Genomic DNA, 19,997 nt, shown 5'->3' with positions numbered 1-19,997 from the left:
GGTGCTGAACGACCTCAAAAATCCTATAGCCATGTGGAAGGTGAGGTGTGGATTTGCGGACGAGTGCTGCAGAGTGTGGAATAATGGTGCATGATGTGAATGCAGATAAACAGCTGTGCATGGCTGGATGGTTGGATGGATATATTACATGACATGAAAGCCTGACAAATGGATGGATGGGTTCTGTGGAGAGTATGGTATGAAAGCGGATGAATTAGAGGATGGTGGACAGACAGATGGTGTGCATCGACAGACAGATTGATAAAACAGATGGAAAATGGATGGATGGACAGGCAAATAAATACAGTGAATGGATGGATGGTATGACCAGATAGATAAGTTACCTGGATGGACAGACAATGCGGATGGTGGACAGATGGACGGTGCGCATCCACAGAAAGACTGATAAAATAGATGGGTAAATGGATGGATGGACAGGCAGTTCAATGGTGGATGGATGGATGGTATGAGCAGATACAGATGGTTAACTAGACAGATGGATACCGGTAATATGGATGGTGTCACTGGATAGATAGACGCAGATAGCTAAACAAAAGAATGGATGGAAGGTTTGAAAAGATACACAGGTACAGACAAGTCAACACATGAATGGATAGAAAGACGATGTTAACATACAGTACTGACATGCAAATAACAAATGCAAAAATGGATGGACAATATGGATGGTGTTCACAGATGCACATAGGTCAATAGATGGATAGGATGAATGGATAAATGGATGGTCCGAGAGATGATCGATGTGAAATGACGGGGTATGTACTGTACAAGTAGGTATAAATGAACCAAATGATGGATAAACAGTGTAACATTGCCGGTGAAATTGGAGGAATAGAGCTATGAATGAAACAGACAGTGAAGAAATAGAGGTGCATGAATCGCATATGGATAGCAAGAAACTTCAGAGCTGTGGATGAGGGTGTGGATTAGCGGGCAGGATCGGCGGAATGTGAACACCGAACATCGGGAGGTGAGGCTTAGGTGAGTGGGGTGGCCAGTAGATAGGTAGTTTAGACAGATGGTCTTTGTTGATCAATATGAGGAGAATGTGGACGGATGGATGGATGGATTGGATATGTGGAGTGTGTGAAAGGATGGATGGATGGATGGACTGGATATGTGGAGAGTGTGAAAGGATGGATGGATGGATTGGGTATGTGGGGTGTGTGAAAGGATGGAAGGATGGACTGGATATGTGGAGTGTGTGAAAGGATGGATGCATGGATTGGATATGTGGAGTGTGTGAAAGGATGGATGGATGGATATGTGGACAGTGTGAAATGATGGATGGATGGATTGGATATGTGGAGAGTGTGAAAGGATGGATGGATGGATTGGATATGTGGAGAGTGTGAAAGGATGGATGGATTGCATATGTGGAGAGTGTGAAAGGATGGATGGATGGATTGGATATCTGGAGAGTGTGAAAGGATGGATGGATGGATTGGATGTGGAGTGTGGACGGACAGACGGATGGATGGATATGTGGAGTGTGTGGATGGATGGATATGTCGATAGTGTTAAAGGATGGATAGATGGATATGTGGAGAGTGTGAAAAGATGGATGGATGGATACACTGTATATATAACAGAACGATAAATGGATGGATGGATTGACGACGAGAGAAAGAGAGAGAGATTAACGCACTCATTTCATATCCACCTCACAGCAAAATTACTTTATAAGGATAAAGTATAATGTAATATTTTTGAAGATTTTCTTACGGCAACAGTCAACTTCACTCCACACCTCCATTGCACATGTGGGAAGGGTGGTCTGGGGGAAGGAGGGTGGAGGGTTGAGAAAGGGGGTAGAGGTTGGGGAGAAGACGTTGGGTGTGCCGGAGGAGATAGGGGTGTGGGCTGGGAGGTTGTGGGGAGAGGGGTGATTGGATACGCCCCTTATCAACTGACCTTGACTTTGACTTTTAACCTTCACTACGATGACACACACCTAACCCTATCAGTTCCACGTCTCCTCTTAAAATAAATATCCTAATCATAACAAGAGTAACGATTACATTAAAAAAAAAAAAAAAAAAAAAAAAAAAAAAAAAAAAAAAAGCCCTGGTCTAGTTCCTTCACTTTAACCTGGCGGAGATTTACGTCCTTTTGAAGCCACTTTCCCATATCTCAATGGCAGAATAAGACTACTAACGCCCTGCATCCCATACACAGCACTTTTTCGTGGCTTGCACGATATTTCAGTGTTAAACTGTTGTTACAACTCAATATTCAAGATGGAAAGATGACAATTTTACGCCTAGTTAAAGTGGAGAGGCTGACCCCCATCAGTTCAACATATTTCATTAGCTGACTAAAACTGTCGGGAGAGAGCAAGAGTAATGGCGTTATTGTAGTGAAGGTGTTATCATCAAGGCCACTGGGTACAACAGTGATAAGATGCTGCTTTGATTACTTCTTGGGCCCGTTGTTTATATTACATTCTTGCTCTCTCCAGACAGTACCGCCATTATGCAACTTAGTAAAGACGTCTACTACAGAACATGTTAATGAAGCCTCTAGGAAACCTTCCAGTTGTAAAAGTCTCCTAAGCCGAATAAAAAAAATAAAATGACATGGCAGTGGTATAGTTAACCCTTCACCACGATGGTAAAATTAGACTAGATGGAAATCGTCTGGTTTCAGTTAGGATACAAATCGTCTGACGGTACTCAGATTATCAGAAAAAAAGATATCCAACAATCATATTACTAACAGTAATACTCATCAGTCATCATTAGTTTATCATCATCTTACATGGTGAACCCTGGATGCTTACAGTATCTCCCCTCCTCGGTCGTAGGCTGTAGTTATGAGGTGATTTGTAACACAAGTGCTAGGCGTAAGGGCTGGCCTACGTTGCATGTGGCTTCGTTTTATTTTACAAAGACCCCCCCCCCCCCCGCAAAAGAAAAAAACTTTAGAACCACAAGTAACATGAAAGGTAGAAAACAAATACATCTAAAAATTAACTGCTATGGGCACTTTTTATCGCACAAAGAGAGTAAATCTCTTCGTGAATACGGTTCGAGTACAAGGAGGGAGAGAAGGGGATGTCCAACCTCCCACAACCGTCCTTAGTGAGGCCACTTACAACATGCAGGGAAGACGTGGGTTTTGTTTTTTTCCTACATCCAGGAAGACCACATTCTATCAATCGAGGTGTGAACCGCCCCTACTCAATCTGCTCCAAAGATAATATATGGAGGTTTTGGTGTATATATACAGTATACTGTATACACACACACACACACAAAGTTAAACAATAAGGAATAATGTCCGAGAATGTGGAACACCAAGAGAAAGAGGGAAGTGGCATAATGAGGAGGAGTAAGGATGATGGAAGCAGGGGGAAAATAAGGCTGAGAAAAAAAAATTGGAAGAAGAAGGGGGATGCGGAAATGGAAGAATAATGTATTGAAGAGGAAGAAAAATAAAGACCTACCTGTAATACGGAAATGGCGAAACTGTGAATAATAAACATGACTGCAAACATTCTCAAAGGCTTGTTTGATGGTCTCCACACAGTACCAGAACAATGACATGCTGCTATGAAAACTGCCATGATGATAATATAATTAACATGCAAAAACACAGGCTCTCAAAATTTGGGTATTTATATCGTTTGACATTTGAATCGATAAAGCCACTTATAATGTATTTTAAAAATGTATGGGGCTACTGGAGCAAGGAACAATTGTGCCAAGTCTGAGGCGAAACGGTGAAGATTATAATGGAATGACGCGAAGCTGAAAAAGCGTTTGGAAAGGGGAAGGGGGCGGGGAGGGGCACGGATGAAATACTGTAGCCCTTCACACCTTGGTATGGGGACCAAATTGTGTACTGAAAACAAAGATGTGAAAGAGTACTGTACGATGAAAGAATTATACCCTCATACGGAAATACTGTATGATGAGATGAAACAGTTATGGCTAGACTTGAATCTTCTCCATAATCTTTATGAGGGTCCAGCCGAGTTGAAACAGCTGTAGCCTTCTCAATAAGGATTTTCATATGTGGGACAAACCACACCTCTGATATCAACACACAAATGAAAGGTATATGTAATGTTTTGTTTAAGCAGCAGATAGACCTTACCAGTTCACCACTTACTGTTACAGTTTGTTTTCCATTTTTTTTTCCCCAAACGATTGTTTCGTGGTGATTTTCTTACCCCTGTTTTTATCCATGTTTTGTCTCTACGATGCCTTGGGTGTAATATCGGACACTTATTAAAGCTACGCAACTGTACCGAAATTAATTTGGTTTTCCATTTAGGCATGTCTCGTTGTTACCGCTGGTTAGGTTAGGTTAAACTGGGTTAGGATGTTAGGTTCTGCAGTGACGCAGCTATGGGGGGCCTACGAGGGGGTGGGGGGTGGGTCCCCATTGCCCCCCAATTGAAATATCGGATCATTTAATTTGTGAAGAATGTGCAGCACTGCCCCCCCCCCCTAAACAGAGCTTAACCCCAACTTGGTACTCGTACCTTCATCCATCGAGGTCTGGCTACACCACGGAGGTTAAGTACCGGTAAGGTTATGTTAGCCTGGGCTGGGTTAGGCTGTGTGGTTAGGTCAGGTTAGTTTTTGTTAGGCTTGGATACACGGTTTTGTTAGGTCAGATTAGTTTAGGTTATGCAAGGTTAGGTTATGATATGTAAGGTTAGGCTAGTACAGCTGCAGTAACAAATTTCGGATGATTTAAGTACGGTGCGTTTTAACAGAAGTGGAATGAGCATTGATAAAAACAGGGAAACAAAATCAGCAGCAAACAAACATTTCCTACCATAAAACTTATTAGAAATATATAGAAAATAACCTGGGAAAAGAAGTATTAGAAAAAGATAAAAAATAACCTAGAAGAGGAAGAAGTGAATCGGTAGGGTATACCAGCTGCTTCATCCGCATGTTTACCCAAATGAAACATTCTTTGATCCCCAAACACACACACAACACTGACCTCCATAGAAAGTGAAAAGCAGGAGTTTGAGCAGGACGAGGTTTTTGTTGATGCACGCCATCTTGGATCTGCAGGGACAGTCTCAACCGCGAACAAACGTGGCCTCACTCCGCTACCTGGAACACATTCTTCCTCAACATCCACTTGCGCGGAGAATGGGTGCTCCTTGACGTCTTAACGTACGGTAAATATCAAAATATCCTCCACATCCACTTTCGCAAATACTGTGGCCTTGTGATGAAAGTAATTCACGAGTCACGGGCACTCAAAACACCCGCGAATTTTGAAAAGCCGCTAAACGATTCGCATTTATCAAGCACTCGTTTATCAACACCCATTTATTACCTCACTTATCAACAACGGTAAATTTCTCTTTTGTAACCAGACATAACTTCGTTTTGGTTGTACTGTCAGGTTTACACGGTGTGGCGGCAGTGTTACACGGAACGGCGTATGGACGGGGAAGGTAGAGGGCGAGCGACGCAGAGGGGAAGGAGGTGGGGCTGCAAGGGGAGTCTGCCAGTGCCTGCTACACCTCCCGCGGGCAGGCATGGCAACCACACGCCCTCCCTTCACTGCTCACTCACTCTTGTCACACACCTCATCTGGAAAGAAAGGATGGACATTAGGAAACAACACAAATATGCGATCCACAGTTTACGTACAGGTAACGCACACTATATCACGCTACCCGACACAGAAAAGAAAAAAAAATATCTAAGAATGATAACAATGAACGGGGACCACAGATAAGAACCTTCTTCAAAAAATAAAAGCTGTGTCAAGGACCACAGAATAGAACCAATGAACAGATATCATTCACAGTTAACTCTATAAAAAGTGCATTACGTTTGTTGTTTGCTTTCCTTTTTATTTGATGCCTTGTTGACAGGTTACGTCCCCAACCCCAACATGAAATACAGGAAATTTGTTCCACAGAATGCACTGCGGTTTTGTTGGTCATTTGGATTTCTCACTGCTACCGGCAAACGCTTCTCACCACCAGCACAAGGACGTCTTATTTTATTCCTTCTGTCTTCATACTATTTTCTTCTCAGTAGGACCTCGAAAGGGAAAAGGACTTTCCCCAAAGTTGAACAAACTAGAAAAAGGCTTCACAGTGCCACACATTTTCAGTTGAATGAAATCGTGTAGTGGTAGCAAGAGTACAATTTATAATGCTGACACACTAGGGCTGAAGGGTTAGTTGGCGTCTCGTTGTGGAGGGGTCAGTAAGAGGTGTCGGGTGGTAAACTTTAAACACTTATTTCTAACCCCTTCAGCACTAGGCCAGCTCCTATATTTTTGCTATTTCCATGCCATTTCCTTGTGCTAGGGAGATTTGCAACTTCACTAACCTCTCCAATACCAGAGATCTTTCCTTAGCTAAATGAAATCGTCTGGAGGTGGCAAGAATTAAGAAAAGGTTATCGCAGTGAAGGGATGTGTATGTGGGAGGGAGGCTTGGAGTGGAGGCTGAATGAAATCGTCTAAAGTAGGGGGTCATCGGAGTGAAGGGGTTACATGTATGAGTGGTGAAACATTTAGGGAACAAGTTAATATTTTATCTTTATTCTACATACTACTTAGCTAAAAGTAATAAAAGATCATTATAATAACGAAAAAAAAAGGAGGGAGGAAAAAAAGTAAATGAACATGAAGAAAAAGAGGGAAGCTAAAATAAAAATATAGAAAAGGCAAAAATAGAACATAAAAAGGGGAAAACAATGGAGCAAGTAAACAAAGATACGAATGAAAATTTGAACCGGAAACAGAAAAAAAGATAAATCAAATAAATCGAAAAAAAAAAAAACTGGAAAAATCTGGTTTCAACAGGTATTTGACTGAACTATTACAGTGGAGATACCTTGACTGGTACGCACACATGCACGCACGCACACACCTACCCTGTCATACACATATTGAAATAAAAGTACATACATACATACCCCCCGTACTGTAGATACACTGAAGTAAAAGTACACATACATATTACCTACATGTAAGTGCGAATGCATATGCAGGTACGTGTGAACCTAGGAATGTATGTATGTATGGTTAATCTCTCTCTCCCTCTCTCTCTCTCTCAAAATGCAAACACTCAGGCCGCATCCCCAGCACTTAAACCAACAAACTACACCAAAACCGACCAGGCTAAAACACTATTCACTTTATTTTTACTTCCCTTAACCCCTTCAGTACAATAACGTCTTTTGTCAAGTACAGTATACTAAGGATGGGGTAAAACTGATGACATGTGGGTAGAAGGGTTGGGCAAGCACGTACACACATACATATATATACGTACACACATATACACACATGCACGCACACAACATCTACTTTATTATGTATCCGTACACCAATCACGATCTATATAATTCTGTCCATCGATCTCTTTTCATCTATCTATCTATCTACATGGCTACTAATCTACGTAAGCCTATTTTATTTGACTATCTATCCATCTATCTATCTGCCCGTCAAAATACCACACACACATACACAACTCCCCTCCTTCCCTAAATAAACACACACACACACATAAACAACTCTCTCTCTCTCTCTCTCTCTCTCTCTCTCTCACACACACACACATACACAACTCTCTCTCTCTCTCTCTCTCTCACACACACACACACACACACACCAGCCCCAAACTGGTCTGAACAAGGCTGCAAGTGGTGGTCGCAGAGGTCTAGGTCAGCTTTCTCCACTCTGACCTATTAGCATCAATACGTGAATGTATATAAAAGGCCTTGAGTTTTTTTCCTACCCTGATTTTTTTTCTTTCTTTACACAGCCCAAGCACTGATAAAAATGTATGCATTTATGTAGCATGTGTACAGTATGTATGTATGTATGTATGTACTGTAGTGGCCGAAAAAGGAATCAGAATTACTATATATATATACATAATTACATGGATAAATACCTCACTATATATGAGTCGTTCATATTTTTTCACCTTATTTTTTCCTTATAGTGACAAACCATATGATGAGAAATGTATCAGATTTATAAAAAGCAAAAAGTGTAAGTTTTTTCCACTACAACCCACTGGCATCAATACACGATTAGACCTACCGTTCATGATTTCTCTTGACGCTGACAAGCATCTCAACAAGTTACTGTGTCACTGACTAACTATGGAAGTAATTAATTAATCAAGGTGTAAGTAGGTTGCAGGGTTGCAATGTATTTCTCTCAGTTTTGATACAATTCTAACCAAACTTGCTGAGTGCTGAGAGGCAGCTACTGTTTTAGAGAACAGGTTGATTTCAGTCTCATGGCAAAGTCAGCTTAAAAGGTTTTGATCTAATTTAGACCGAACTTCGTGAAAGGGTTGGGAGTAACGCAAGAACGAGGGAGTCAATTTTGAGAAGTATTAGTCATGTCAAGTTCGACGTGTGTGTGTGTGTGTGTGTGTGTGTGTGTGTGTGTGTGTGTGTGTGTGTGTGTGTGTGTGTGTGTGTGTGTGTGTGTGTGTGTGTGTGTGTGTGTGTGTGTGTGTGTGTGTGTGTGTGTGTGAACAAAATACCTAAAAGATCTTATCTAATTTGACCCAAACTTGATAACTTGATGGAAGAGTTGAGGGTCAGACAAGAGACGAGTCTACTTTTTTTTAGGACATGAGGTCAAGGTCACATGAAACAGTTTTCAACCGACTTCGACCAAATATGCTGGAAGGATTCATGGTTAGCCAAGGTTGAAGTAATTCAATTCCGAGAACAGTCAAAGGTCAAGATCACAGGTTAAGCTTCCACGTTTGACCCGAGGGTATTGTGGTGTGCAAGTGTTTACCCATTGTAAGTCCCTGTCTAATGTGCCCAAGTGACCTAGCCCTTATAATATCATATACAGTTTTTTCAGACCAATTTGAAAATCATTCTTTTACAGTTGAAATGTGGATAAAATGTTGGCACTACAATTATTCGTATATAAAATGCCAGTCTTTTCCACTCCGACCTATTTGCATGAATACATGAATGTATTAAAAAAAAAAAAGGGGGGGGGTCAATCCAGTTCTAAGTCCCTCCCAAGGCTGCATGAAATGGTTAGAAAGTAGCAGGAATACAAGCCTTGTGGTACTAAAGCGGTTGCTATTTAGAGTAACCTTATTTATTTCAAGCGACTAAAACAGCTGACAACTTTGAAAAATAAAACGTGTAAAGTGGTAATGAAAGATTAATTATATTCCTGGCAATAGATGTATCAATTCTCTCTCTCTCTCTCTCTCTCTCTCTCTCTCCACATTCATCCCTACCACTTCCACCACCACCTTCCACAATCACTACTGCCATCATAACTCTCACTCTCACCAACACTACCCTACCACCACCACCACCACAACCACTACCACCACCACCTAACACCATCATTACCCCTGTAACCACCATCACTTCTACTACCAGCAACAACAACAACAACTGACTACTACTACCACTACTGATGCCGTTGCTATTGCTACCTTTACTACTCATACTACCACTATGCAACAGCACACGTCTCACTCAAGATGCAACATACACACACACACACACACACACACACACACACACACACACACACACATATACATCTGACGTCAGCAAGCAGGGATCTTTATATTGTGTAATAGTTAACTGGCAGTGTGTTCACGTGGGAAGCATACATATGCCTACAACTCGTAGGTATACGTACACAAGTTGGACGTACACAAACATTCCATTAACACGTAAACCTACAAGACATTAACATACATACACCTAGCACACCCCAAGTCTCTCTCTCTCTCTCTCTCTCTCTCTCTCTCTCTCTCTCTCTCTCTCTCTCTCTCTCTCTCTCACGCACACACACACACACACACACACACACACACACACACACACAAATCCAGTACCAGTACATATATACACCATCATCTCAGCATTGCTCCTCATCATGCCAACCCTAATTCCCACCTAAGAGCTGGGATAAGGTGTGATGCTGTAACAACGACTAGTAAAGCACAGGGGCAGGAGAAGTACCGTATCAGCAGCATGCCCGGAAAAATGAACCACACACTCCCTCACACATCAATCAAGCCTACGAAATCAGGGATCTACTTCACGGGCAAAATCATCTGAATACAAACTGACCAACGAGGCGCAATCCTTTAACTGTGCATCATTGTACACGGGGGCGCCCACCATCCACTCCTTTGATGTGGTGCTGCATCTCACAGGTGACTCTCAGGAAATTATATAAGAAACCGTTATAGTTGGTCAGATAACTTAATGCCTCAGCTAGGAAATAAAAAATAATGCCTCCGTATTCCCTGCGTAAATTCATACATATATTACATTCATTTATCGGTACACACACTTGTGCAAACGCATAAAACACAAACAACAGTTCATAAGTCATTAGCATCATTGCGCCATTTCTTGATGCAAAAACTTTCACTTATAATTTATCTGTTTGTTTGACTATATTCAGGGTCACTTTCTAGGTGTGTGTGTGTGTGTGTGTGTGTGTGTGTGTGTGTGTGTGTGTGTGTGTGTGTGTGTGTGTGTGTGTGTGTGTGTGTGTGTGTGTGTACTTTGACTTTTGACTACGTGTATATGTACTGTATGTATACTCGTACAAATATGATTATGTAATCGTGGTATGTGTGGTTCCGATGATGTTAATGCTTGTGCGTATGCATCCATACATGCATGTAGGTCTACGTATGTGTATGTATGTATGTGTGTGTGTGTGTGTGTGTGTGTGTGTGTGTGTGTGTGTGTGTGTACCTGTGCCTGTTTAAGTGTATATACATTAATAAAATTACCCAGTATAAGCGCATGTATACTATTTCTCCCTCATCCCCTCAACACTCACAAGATGCTGCGTCAGGTAACACACACAACAAACACCGGTACTACAGTAAATACCGGTAGCCTAAATAGTTCTAACTGGCTTATCTATTCAACTTCTTCACTACAATGAACTGTTACTATTTCACTGAGGTTGCCTTAACACGATATTACTTGACTCTGGTAGGGAAGAGCTTACTGCCAATCCTTATTACCTGTGATGGTGCTCGTAGACGGATATACTGCACACCTGATACTGCCACATCATTTAATTCGGAGTGGAGTTACCAGACAGGAGGCAGTATCGGGGATGAATCTCTCTCTCTCTCTCTCTCTCTCTCTCTCTCTCTCTCTCTCTTCTGGGACACAGAAGTAGGTCGGTCACCGCGCTATGATAAACAGAATGCAGTAACCAAAGAGGAAGCAGGTCCCACATGTCCCCAATTGGCCAATGGGAACACGGCAAATAGGACGGGTTATGGAGGTGGAAACAGAGCTAGCTTTACACTATCTTCACAATAAGTGGTCTGTCCTAATGTTAAAATTTGAATGGTGTTAAAGATACATGTATATATACAGTGTGTGTGTGTGTGTGTGTGTGTGTGTGTGTGTGTGTGTGTGAGTGTGTATTATATATATATATATATATATATATATATATATATATATATATATATATATATATACATATATATGTATACAGCATGTGTGTGTGTGGGTGTGTGTGTGTGTGTGTGGATTTTTTTTTTTTTTTTTTTTTTTTTTTTAAGAAAAAAATAAGAGGCGTATAGCACATACGGACTCTACTCTGCATGTAAAAAAATCGAGAAAGTGAACTAAACAGTGTTGCAATAGGAACACTAAACTAAAAACACATGAATGGCAGTGCAGGAGTTACACGGTATTCTTACTATTGCCAGACTATTTCACCTGGCTTAGCACATCCCCCGCCCTGAACCACCTTAAACGAGTGTCAACAATATTTCTGATAGAACCTGAACAGGGTACGAATGTGTAAAAAATAATAATAATAATAATATAAAACTTATAAGGCGATAATACTATACCAACTTACGCCCCCCACCCGCCCCACCGGACTCTACCCCCCTACCCCACCCTCCCCTAACCTCACCCTCGCCACTCCCCTCTAATATCTCAACTCCCCACCCACATCTTTGGCCTCCTTCATTCCCCCCCCTTCTCTTCCTACTGCTTCCCCCATCCCAGGCTCTACACTCATTCCCTCACCCTCACTATCTCCTCCCCCACCCTCACTCTCACTACTTCCTCCCCATCCTCACTCTCACTACCTCCTCCAACCCTCCCTTCTCTCTCTTTCCCCACGTACTCCTCCCTCCACTTTCTACTACCTCCCCCCTACCCCTCCTCTCAAGCCTCATTTTTCCTCCCCACTCCACTTCCCTCATTCTGCTATCATTTTTCTCGCCTCTTCATCCTCTCTCCCTACCTATTCCTCCCTACTACCCTATCTTCCATCCCTTCCCCTTCCCACTCTCACTTACCTCCCACACACCCACTCCTACGTCGCCAACTTCTTTCCCTCCCCCCCCCTATACCATCCAAACCAGGATCCCTTTCTTCACCCCCACTACACCATACCCCGTAAGCCCCACCTAAATATCCTTCCTCCCTCACCCTCACTCCATCCCCACTATCAAACCCTCTCCCTCACCCCCACTCCATCCCCACCATCAAACCCTCTCCCTCACCCTCACTCCATCCCCACCACTAAACCCTCTCCCTCACCCTTAACCCCACTCTACCTGGACCCCCTTCCCTACCAACCTCAAAGCACCTTTACCCTCACTCCTACCCTAACCGGATCCCTCCCTCACCTCTCCTCTCCTCTCCTACCACCCCCACCATCCCTCACCACCTCCTCCTCTCACCACCCAACCCCATCGGCCTTTCCCTCCCTCCCTCCCTCACCCCCCCACCCGGAGCCAGTTTTTACTCTTGTCTGGCTGCACCGGGCTGGAATAATTGAGGGAGAGGGAGGAGAGGGGGAGGGCAGGGAGGAAAGAGGGAGGGAGGAGAGGGGGAGGGCAGGGAGGAAAGAGGGAGGGAGGAGAGGGGGAGGGCAGGGAGGAAAGAGAGAGGGAGGAGAGGGGGAGGGCAGGGAGGAAAGAGGGAGGGAGGAGAGGGGGAGGGCAGGGGGGAGAGAGGGAGGGGGAGGGGAGGGAACACCTAGACTGGTTTTCTACACACCTCTGTCTCTCTCTCTTGGTGGTAGTGTGGTGGTGTGGGGTGTGTGTTAATCTGCTGGTGTGGTGTGGTAGTGTGATATGCTGATGTTTAGTAGTGTGGTGTTTTGTGTGATGTGTGATAACGTGTGGTGGTCTCGCAGTGTGCGGTGTTGGTGTGATGTTTGTGTGGTGGTGGAGTCTACTGCTAGCGTGCTGTGGCAGTGTGGTGCTACGGCGTGGTGATGTGGTGTAATCGTGTGGAGTTGTGTTGTGTGCTGCAATGGTGTGGGGCTGTGACTGTGTGATACTATGGCGTGGTGCTGTGTAGTTGTGTGGTGCTGTGTAGTGCTATGTGCTTCTGTAATGCTATGGTGTGGTGGTCTGGTAGTATTGTGTTATACTGAGGTGGTCGTGTATAGGGCGAGGTGGAGTAGTAGTGAGGTGCTGTGGTGGGGTGTTGCTGTGCTGCTGTATTGTAGTGTGGTGTGAAGTGGGGGGGTGTTCTGCATGCGTGATGGTAAGGTATGGCAGAGTGCTTGTGCGATGCTGACGTGTGGTGTTATGTGGTATTGTGGTGCTGCTACATGGTTTTGTGGTGTGTGGTATGTGGTGTTGTACAAGGGTAGTGTGGTATGGTGTAAGGTAGTGGTGGTAGGGATTACAGTGTGGTGTGATGTAAGGTAGTTGTGGTAGGGATTATAGTGTGGTGTGGTGGAATAGTTGTAGTGTGGCGTACTGTGGCGGTAGTGTGGTAGTAGTGGTTTAGGTGAGGTGGTGTGGTATAACCGCGTGTTGTAATAAGGCGGTGTTACGGTGCTGTAGTGGTCGAGTCGGTGGCATGTGCGTCTCTCCTCAACTGGGTTCAATTCTATCAAGGAGGGAAAATTGAAGAGGCTGCAGCATTAGGTCCTTTCATGTGGCTTGTTCGCACCCTCGAGGACATTTGACAGACTCTCACAAACAGAGCTACTCCCAGGGCACAAAATTCCACACGCAGCTCTCCCCCTCGCACTCTCTAAGTCTTTCACACCTACTGTATACCCTTACGTGAGGGGGTGGGTGGGGGCGAGGTAATAATCCCAGTGACAGAAAATGATGTTCCTTGACCCGACAGACCAACTGCCCTTCACGATCCGTACAACATGCTTGAAAGTGTGTAGTAATGTTGTTCGCCCATGTCATGAGTGTGTAAGACCCCACGCTACAATACTATACATACATTAGTGTGACTGGCTTCACTTTGGTGGCAGAATGTGCTTATCGTCATGGTGTAACTGGGGGTTGGTACAGTGCTGTGGTGTGTTACAGTGTGGTACTGTGACGGGGTGTAAGAGTTGTGGTGGTGGTGTGGTGGCATACTGCTGTGACGTGGTGTGGCAGTTGTAGGGTGTGTGATCATGTGCTACTGTGATGTGGTGTGATATAGAGGTGGAGGTACGGCAATGTGATGGTGTGGTGATGTGGTGTTACGTTGTACAGTAGTGTGGTAGGTTCCTGAAGAGTTGTACTGTCATGATGATGTGTGATGACGTCATGGTGACGTGATGCTGTGCTAGAGTGCCGGGGTGTACTGGTGTGTGGAAGTAGTGTGATGCACTTTAGCGTAGTGTGGTGTAATGTAGTATAGTGGAACCCTACATGTGGTGGTGTGGTAGACTACCCTTTCAGACTGAGGACGTTATTTCTTGCTATCTCCTGATTTTTTTTTTTTTTTTTTTTTTTTAAGGAAGTGTTAGATACAGTCTTTAAGAACCATTTTACGGAAAGGGGGCTCTTCTTAGGATAATACCGTATGAAGAGAGCAAATATGAAATAACACAAATACCAAAAAAAGCAAAAAAACAATACGACTTATCAACAACAGGCAACAAATACGATACCTAAAAACATACAACACAGAAAACTTAACAATGGTAGTTACTCATCTGAAAACAATAAACAGTATCAACAAAATAAATACGCACCTAATTACCGGTACGCATTGACAAAATAAACAAACAGCCAAATTAACAAGTAAGTAACCCCATTTCTGAGAGAAAAAAATCAGCTCCAACTGTTCTTATCTATTGTGACTCCTGGCTCATCTGAACGTGGACCCAGTGAGCTGTAGGCTGAAGCTACTCTTCTGCAGTCCCTCAGCCTTCTTTCAGCGGACAGCAAGGGAGTTAAGGGAGGTGTGTATAGCCGACCAGCTGTTATACCACTACCACCACATGAAGACGTCCCTCTCTAACACAATATTTTATTCTTGTTACCACACAATTCAACTTAGAATATTCCTTTCATGGTGATGACATTAATAATGGCTACATCAAAGCCCTCTGGTTTTTAAATTCTCTCGAATAGGTCATCGGGCTGAGAGGATCAAAATACTCGTATTGTGTTCCGTAGATTTTCTATACAGGAGGAGGAGAGCAGGTGGGTGGGAGCTGGGGGGAGGGAGGACGAGAAGGGGGTTAGGTACGGGAGGGAGAAGGGGATGCGAGGTAGGGGGTGGGAGGAGAGACGTGAATACCCTTAATTGTACATAGTAGTATATAATTCTGGCGTACTGCCCATTTTCTCTTCAGTATATATATACAGCTAATTGCTTATGTGACCCTGACCTTTCCTGCATTTATCTTCACTTTCTCCTCTTCCCGGAAAACTTATACAAGGTGAGCGTATCTACAGTACTGTAAGGGGTGAAGGTTAAGGGAACGACGTGATGCTGTGAAAGTGGGATGGTGTGGTAACTTTTGTTTTTCATCATTTATTTTTCTCTATCCTACTCTTGGCATACACTACCCAGCTGTCTTCCTAGGACACTGCCACACACCTTCACATATCATCACTTAGGCTCTGATGCCCATCGTCCATAATGAATAAATGTAAGGACTCTCATTCAGGACGGGTGTGATGGTTTTAACGGGGGTTATTATAAGATGCCGATGGATCATGTGGAATATCTTTTTTTGGACCATTTTAACTATATTCAGATTTTAAAAAAAAGAAAATGTTCTCTGCCCCAGCCTCAGATTGATCTTCCAGCCTTTCCACAGGCAGATTAACACTACCACTTAGCTTGCTGTGGTGTGATGTGGTGTGGTGCTGTGGTAGGTGGTGCTGTGGTGCGGTGGTGTGCTACTGTCGTTTGATGTGGATGTGTGGTCTTGGTAGGGTGATGTGACAATGTAGTGGCGTTGTGTGGTGTAGGGTGGGGTGCTAAGGTAGTATAGTAGTGTGGCAGTGATGCGTAATGTTGTGGTTGTCTGATGTGGTAGTGCAAAGTGGTGGTGTAGTGTGGCAGTGCTGTGTAGTGGTGTGGTGTGGTAGTGCAATGGGGTAGTATGGTGATGTATGCTGTTAGCGTGATGTGGTAGTGTGTTCTGGCGTGGTGTGTTAGTCCAGTGTGGCAGAGTGGCGGTGGTGTGGTGTGGCCTTGGTGTGGTGTGGTAGTGTGATGTGATAATGTTCTACTGTGCTGTGGTGTGGTGCTGTGGTGTGGTGCTATGGTGTGGCAGTGTGGTGCTGTGGAGGGCAGGGGGGAGGGGAGGGGGGCTGTAAGACCTTAGGGCCCTCAAGGTTACCACAGTGCGCACATCACAGCCCAGTCCCCAATGCTCTCCCTCCCTCAAGCTGTGGTAGTGTGCTACTGTGCTGTGCTGTGTTAGTGAGGTGGTGTGATGTGGTAGTGAACAGCAATGAACACATCTCAGTATTTTATTTAGACTGACACCAAACAATTTTTATCACCTGGGGGAAACAGCCGCAGTCAAAAGGTTAATTGCAATATATCAAGGTTGTCCCCCATGACTGGCGAAGGTGCTCTTGTGGTGTGGCATTGTGTGGTGGTGTGGTATTGCGTGCTGGTGTGGTATTGTGTGCTGGTCTGGAGTTATATGGTGGTGTAGTGGTCTGTTGTGATCCTTTGTGGTGTGGTGTAGCAGATGCGGTGGAATTGCGTTAGTGTGTTGTGGTGTGGCGATATGTATAGTAGAAAATATCCAAATATCACCACAACCACTTGCACCTTTCAGTCTTCACATTATACACAGGCAGTTTACTACTTTACTGACCACAGACATTATTTGTGTGGGTGTGTGTGTGTGTGTGTGTGTGTGTGTGTGTGTGTGTGTTACAGAGAGAGAAAGAGAGAGAGAGAAATGTGTGCGTATTTGCAAAAGACAAAAGCGTTATTGACCTTGCAGGTGACGACTTAAGGCGTATATTGCACTTATTGCTTTCCTCTCTCTCTCTCTCTCTCTCTCTCTCTCTCTCTCTCACCGCTATAAAAACGCTCTATCTCTCCATCTCACTCTCCCTTAGGCCTTTTCGGGGGCTGTCTGTCTGCTGTCTAATCGTTTCCTGTCTGCCTGTCTTTTTTTTGTCTATCTGTCTGTCTGTGCATGTCTATCAATTAACACATGGAACTATCAATGTATCTATCTGTCTGTACATCTATTTCTGTCTCGGTTATTTCCATCTCTGTCTGTCTTTGAGTCGTCTGTCTCTAAGTTCGTCTGTTTATCTGTAATATGTGACATGACATTTACTGAAAGATTAACTGGGATCAAATGAAGGACTGAAAGGGTTGGACTGCAAAGGGGAATGAAGTGAAGAAAAGAGTGACGATGCGCGCGCGCACACACACACACACACACACACACACACACACACACACACACACACCTCCCTCTATCACTGGTAAGGTAGTAGGGAGGTCATTATTTCTCTCTCTCTCTCTCTCTCTCTCTCTCTCTCTCTCTCTCTCTAACCACCAGGATGTCTTGTCAATTACTGTCTTTCATCTCTTTCCACACCGGCTTCTCTTTCCTCCTTCCCTCTCATTTTCTCTCTCCCTCCTCTTCTCCTTTCCATTTCTTCTCTCATCTCCCTCCCACTCCCCTCTACCTTTCTTTCTCCCTCTCCTCCATCCCTCGTTCCTCTCTTCCCTCTCCTTCTCATCTCTCCCTTTTTTCTTTCCCCTCCTCTTTCTAAGCCTTGTTCTCTTCCCTTTTTGTTCCCTCTCTCTCTCTCTCGTGACCCGGCATGGCCAAAGATGTCATTACCACAAAGGGACAGGGAGGGGCTAATTTCCCTCTATTTTCTCCTCCTTTTCCCTTTATTCTACTTTGTCTTTATTCACCTTTTTCCTTCTTCTTCTCGCCTCCTCTAATTTCTCTTCTTATTCTGTTTTTCTTCTTCTCCCTCCCCTCCCTCCCTTCCTTCTTCTCTCCCCCTCCTGTTCTTTTTCTCCTCTCCCTCTTTCCTGCTTCTCGTTTTCTTTTCGTTTTACTTCCCTCCCCTCCGTTATTCTCTCCTCCTCCTGTTCCTCTCATCTCTCCCTTCCCCTACTCTTTTCTTTCTTATTCATCTTCACCTTCTTCTTCACCTTCCTCTCCCTCCCTTTTTTGTCCACTACTCCCTCCCTCTCCCTTTCTTTTCTCTCTCTGCTTTCCTCACATTTTAACTTTTTTTTTCTCTTTCTCTTTTCTCCTTCTTGTACTGTACATTCTTCATCACTCTCCTCCCTCCATCTATCTTCCCTCTCTCCTCTCTTCCTCCCCTCATTCTCTCCCTCCCTTCTTCCATCTCTCTCCACTTCCTATCTTCCTCCTCATTTGCCTCCTTGCTTCTCATTTCCTCGCTCTTGCCTCTTCTTTCTTCAATCATCCTCCTCCTTCTCCTCCTCTCTTCCCACTTCCCTCCCTCCTCTTGACCCCACGGCGACCTGGCCTGACCTTGAAGGTTATTACTGCCACACACACGGGGTCATGTTTCCCCTCCTCTTTCCCTCTCATTTTCATCTCCCCTCTTCCATGTTCCACTACAGGTACCTCTCTTCCTCTGTAATCTTTTCTCTTTCTATTCGCACCTTTATTCTTTCGCCTCTCTCTCTCTCTCTCTCTCTCTCTCTCTCTCTCTCTCTCTCTCTCTCTCTCTCTCACACACACACACACACACATTCTTATTCTACTTCCTTTTCTCTTCATTTATTTTCTTCCACCTGCTATTCTTTCTTCTTTAACTTCTCTTCCTCTTCCTCTCCCTTCGTTTCCCTCTTCTTTATCTCAACTTCCTCTTCCTTTCATGTCTTGCCTCCATTCCTCTGCATCTGGTTCCTCCCCACCCTCCGCTGTCTCCCTCTTCTCCTCTTTCCATTTTCCTCTCTTCCTCCCGTTCCTTCTGCTCTCGCTTCTCTTCTCGTATTTCTCACACACTTTTTCTTTTCTCCTTTCTTTCCTCTCTCTATCCCTCTTACTCTCCTCTCTCTCTCTCCCCTGTATCTTTTACCCCCTCTTCTCTGTTTCCCTTCACCCCCTCCCCCTCTCTCTCTCTTCTATTCCCTCATTCGGTTTTTCTTTCCACCTCCCCTTCCTCATTCTCCCATTTCCTCTTCCTAATTTTTCTGTCCTCTTCACTCCCCTTCTTTCCTCATCTCCTTTACCTCCTCCTCTCCTCTCCTTTACTTCTCCTCATGTCCCCTTCCTCTTCTCTTCTCTCATCTCCCCTTTCTACTCCCTCTGCCTCCTCCTCCGCGTGACCTGATATAACCTTGAGGATGCTATTACCACTAGGGGTCATGGAGCCCAAACCTTCCTCCTCCTCCTCCTCCTCTCCTTCTTCTACTTTCTTCATTTTCTTTCTTCTTCTTCCTCCTCCTCTTCTTCTACTCCACTCTTCTTCTCCTTTCTCCCTTTCTTCTTCCCCTATTTCCTCCTCCTCCTCCTCCTCCTCGTCTGTTCCACTCTTCTCTCCCATCTCCTTTTTCCTCTCGCCTCTCCTCTCTTCACCCCCGTCTCCTGTCCCCCCCCCTCCCTCTCTATTGTTGTACAAATGCCTGGATATGTCTCATCAAGGCCACTGCTTCTAGGATGAGCCTTCAGCAATCGACACATAATAAGGTATATCATAAACACAGATGTATGATTAGAAAAACTGATGATTTACTTAACACCGCACAGAGGCACAAAACTCGAAAGAACGAAAACAAGAAAAAAAG

The 19,997-nt window shown here is 44.2% G+C and overlaps 1 protein-coding gene across 1 annotated transcript in view; it reads right to left on the bottom strand.

The window, feature by feature from the left end:
• Positions 1 to 5,045, bottom strand: part of LOC145403369 (major facilitator superfamily domain-containing protein 6-like) — a 45,356-nt gene extending 40,311 nt beyond the window's left edge. Inside the window, exon 1 of the mRNA XM_080275155.1 lies at positions 4,984 to 5,045. Coding sequence (XP_080131281.1) covers positions 4,984 to 5,044 — 61 coding nt within the window. The 5' untranslated portion in view covers position 5,045. The remainder of the gene's footprint in view (positions 1 to 4,983) is intronic.
• Between the last annotated feature and the right edge of the window lie 14,952 nt (positions 5,046 to 19,997).

Source organism: Coenobita brevimanus, chromosome 60 (assembly GCF_032717465.1).
Source record: "Coenobita brevimanus isolate Jiangsu-jjx chromosome 60, ASM3271746v2, whole genome shotgun sequence".
In the NCBI taxonomy this organism is placed as follows: domain Eukaryota; kingdom Metazoa; phylum Arthropoda; class Malacostraca; order Decapoda; family Coenobitidae; genus Coenobita; species Coenobita brevimanus.
This window is presented reverse-complemented; position numbering and strand designations above follow the sequence as displayed.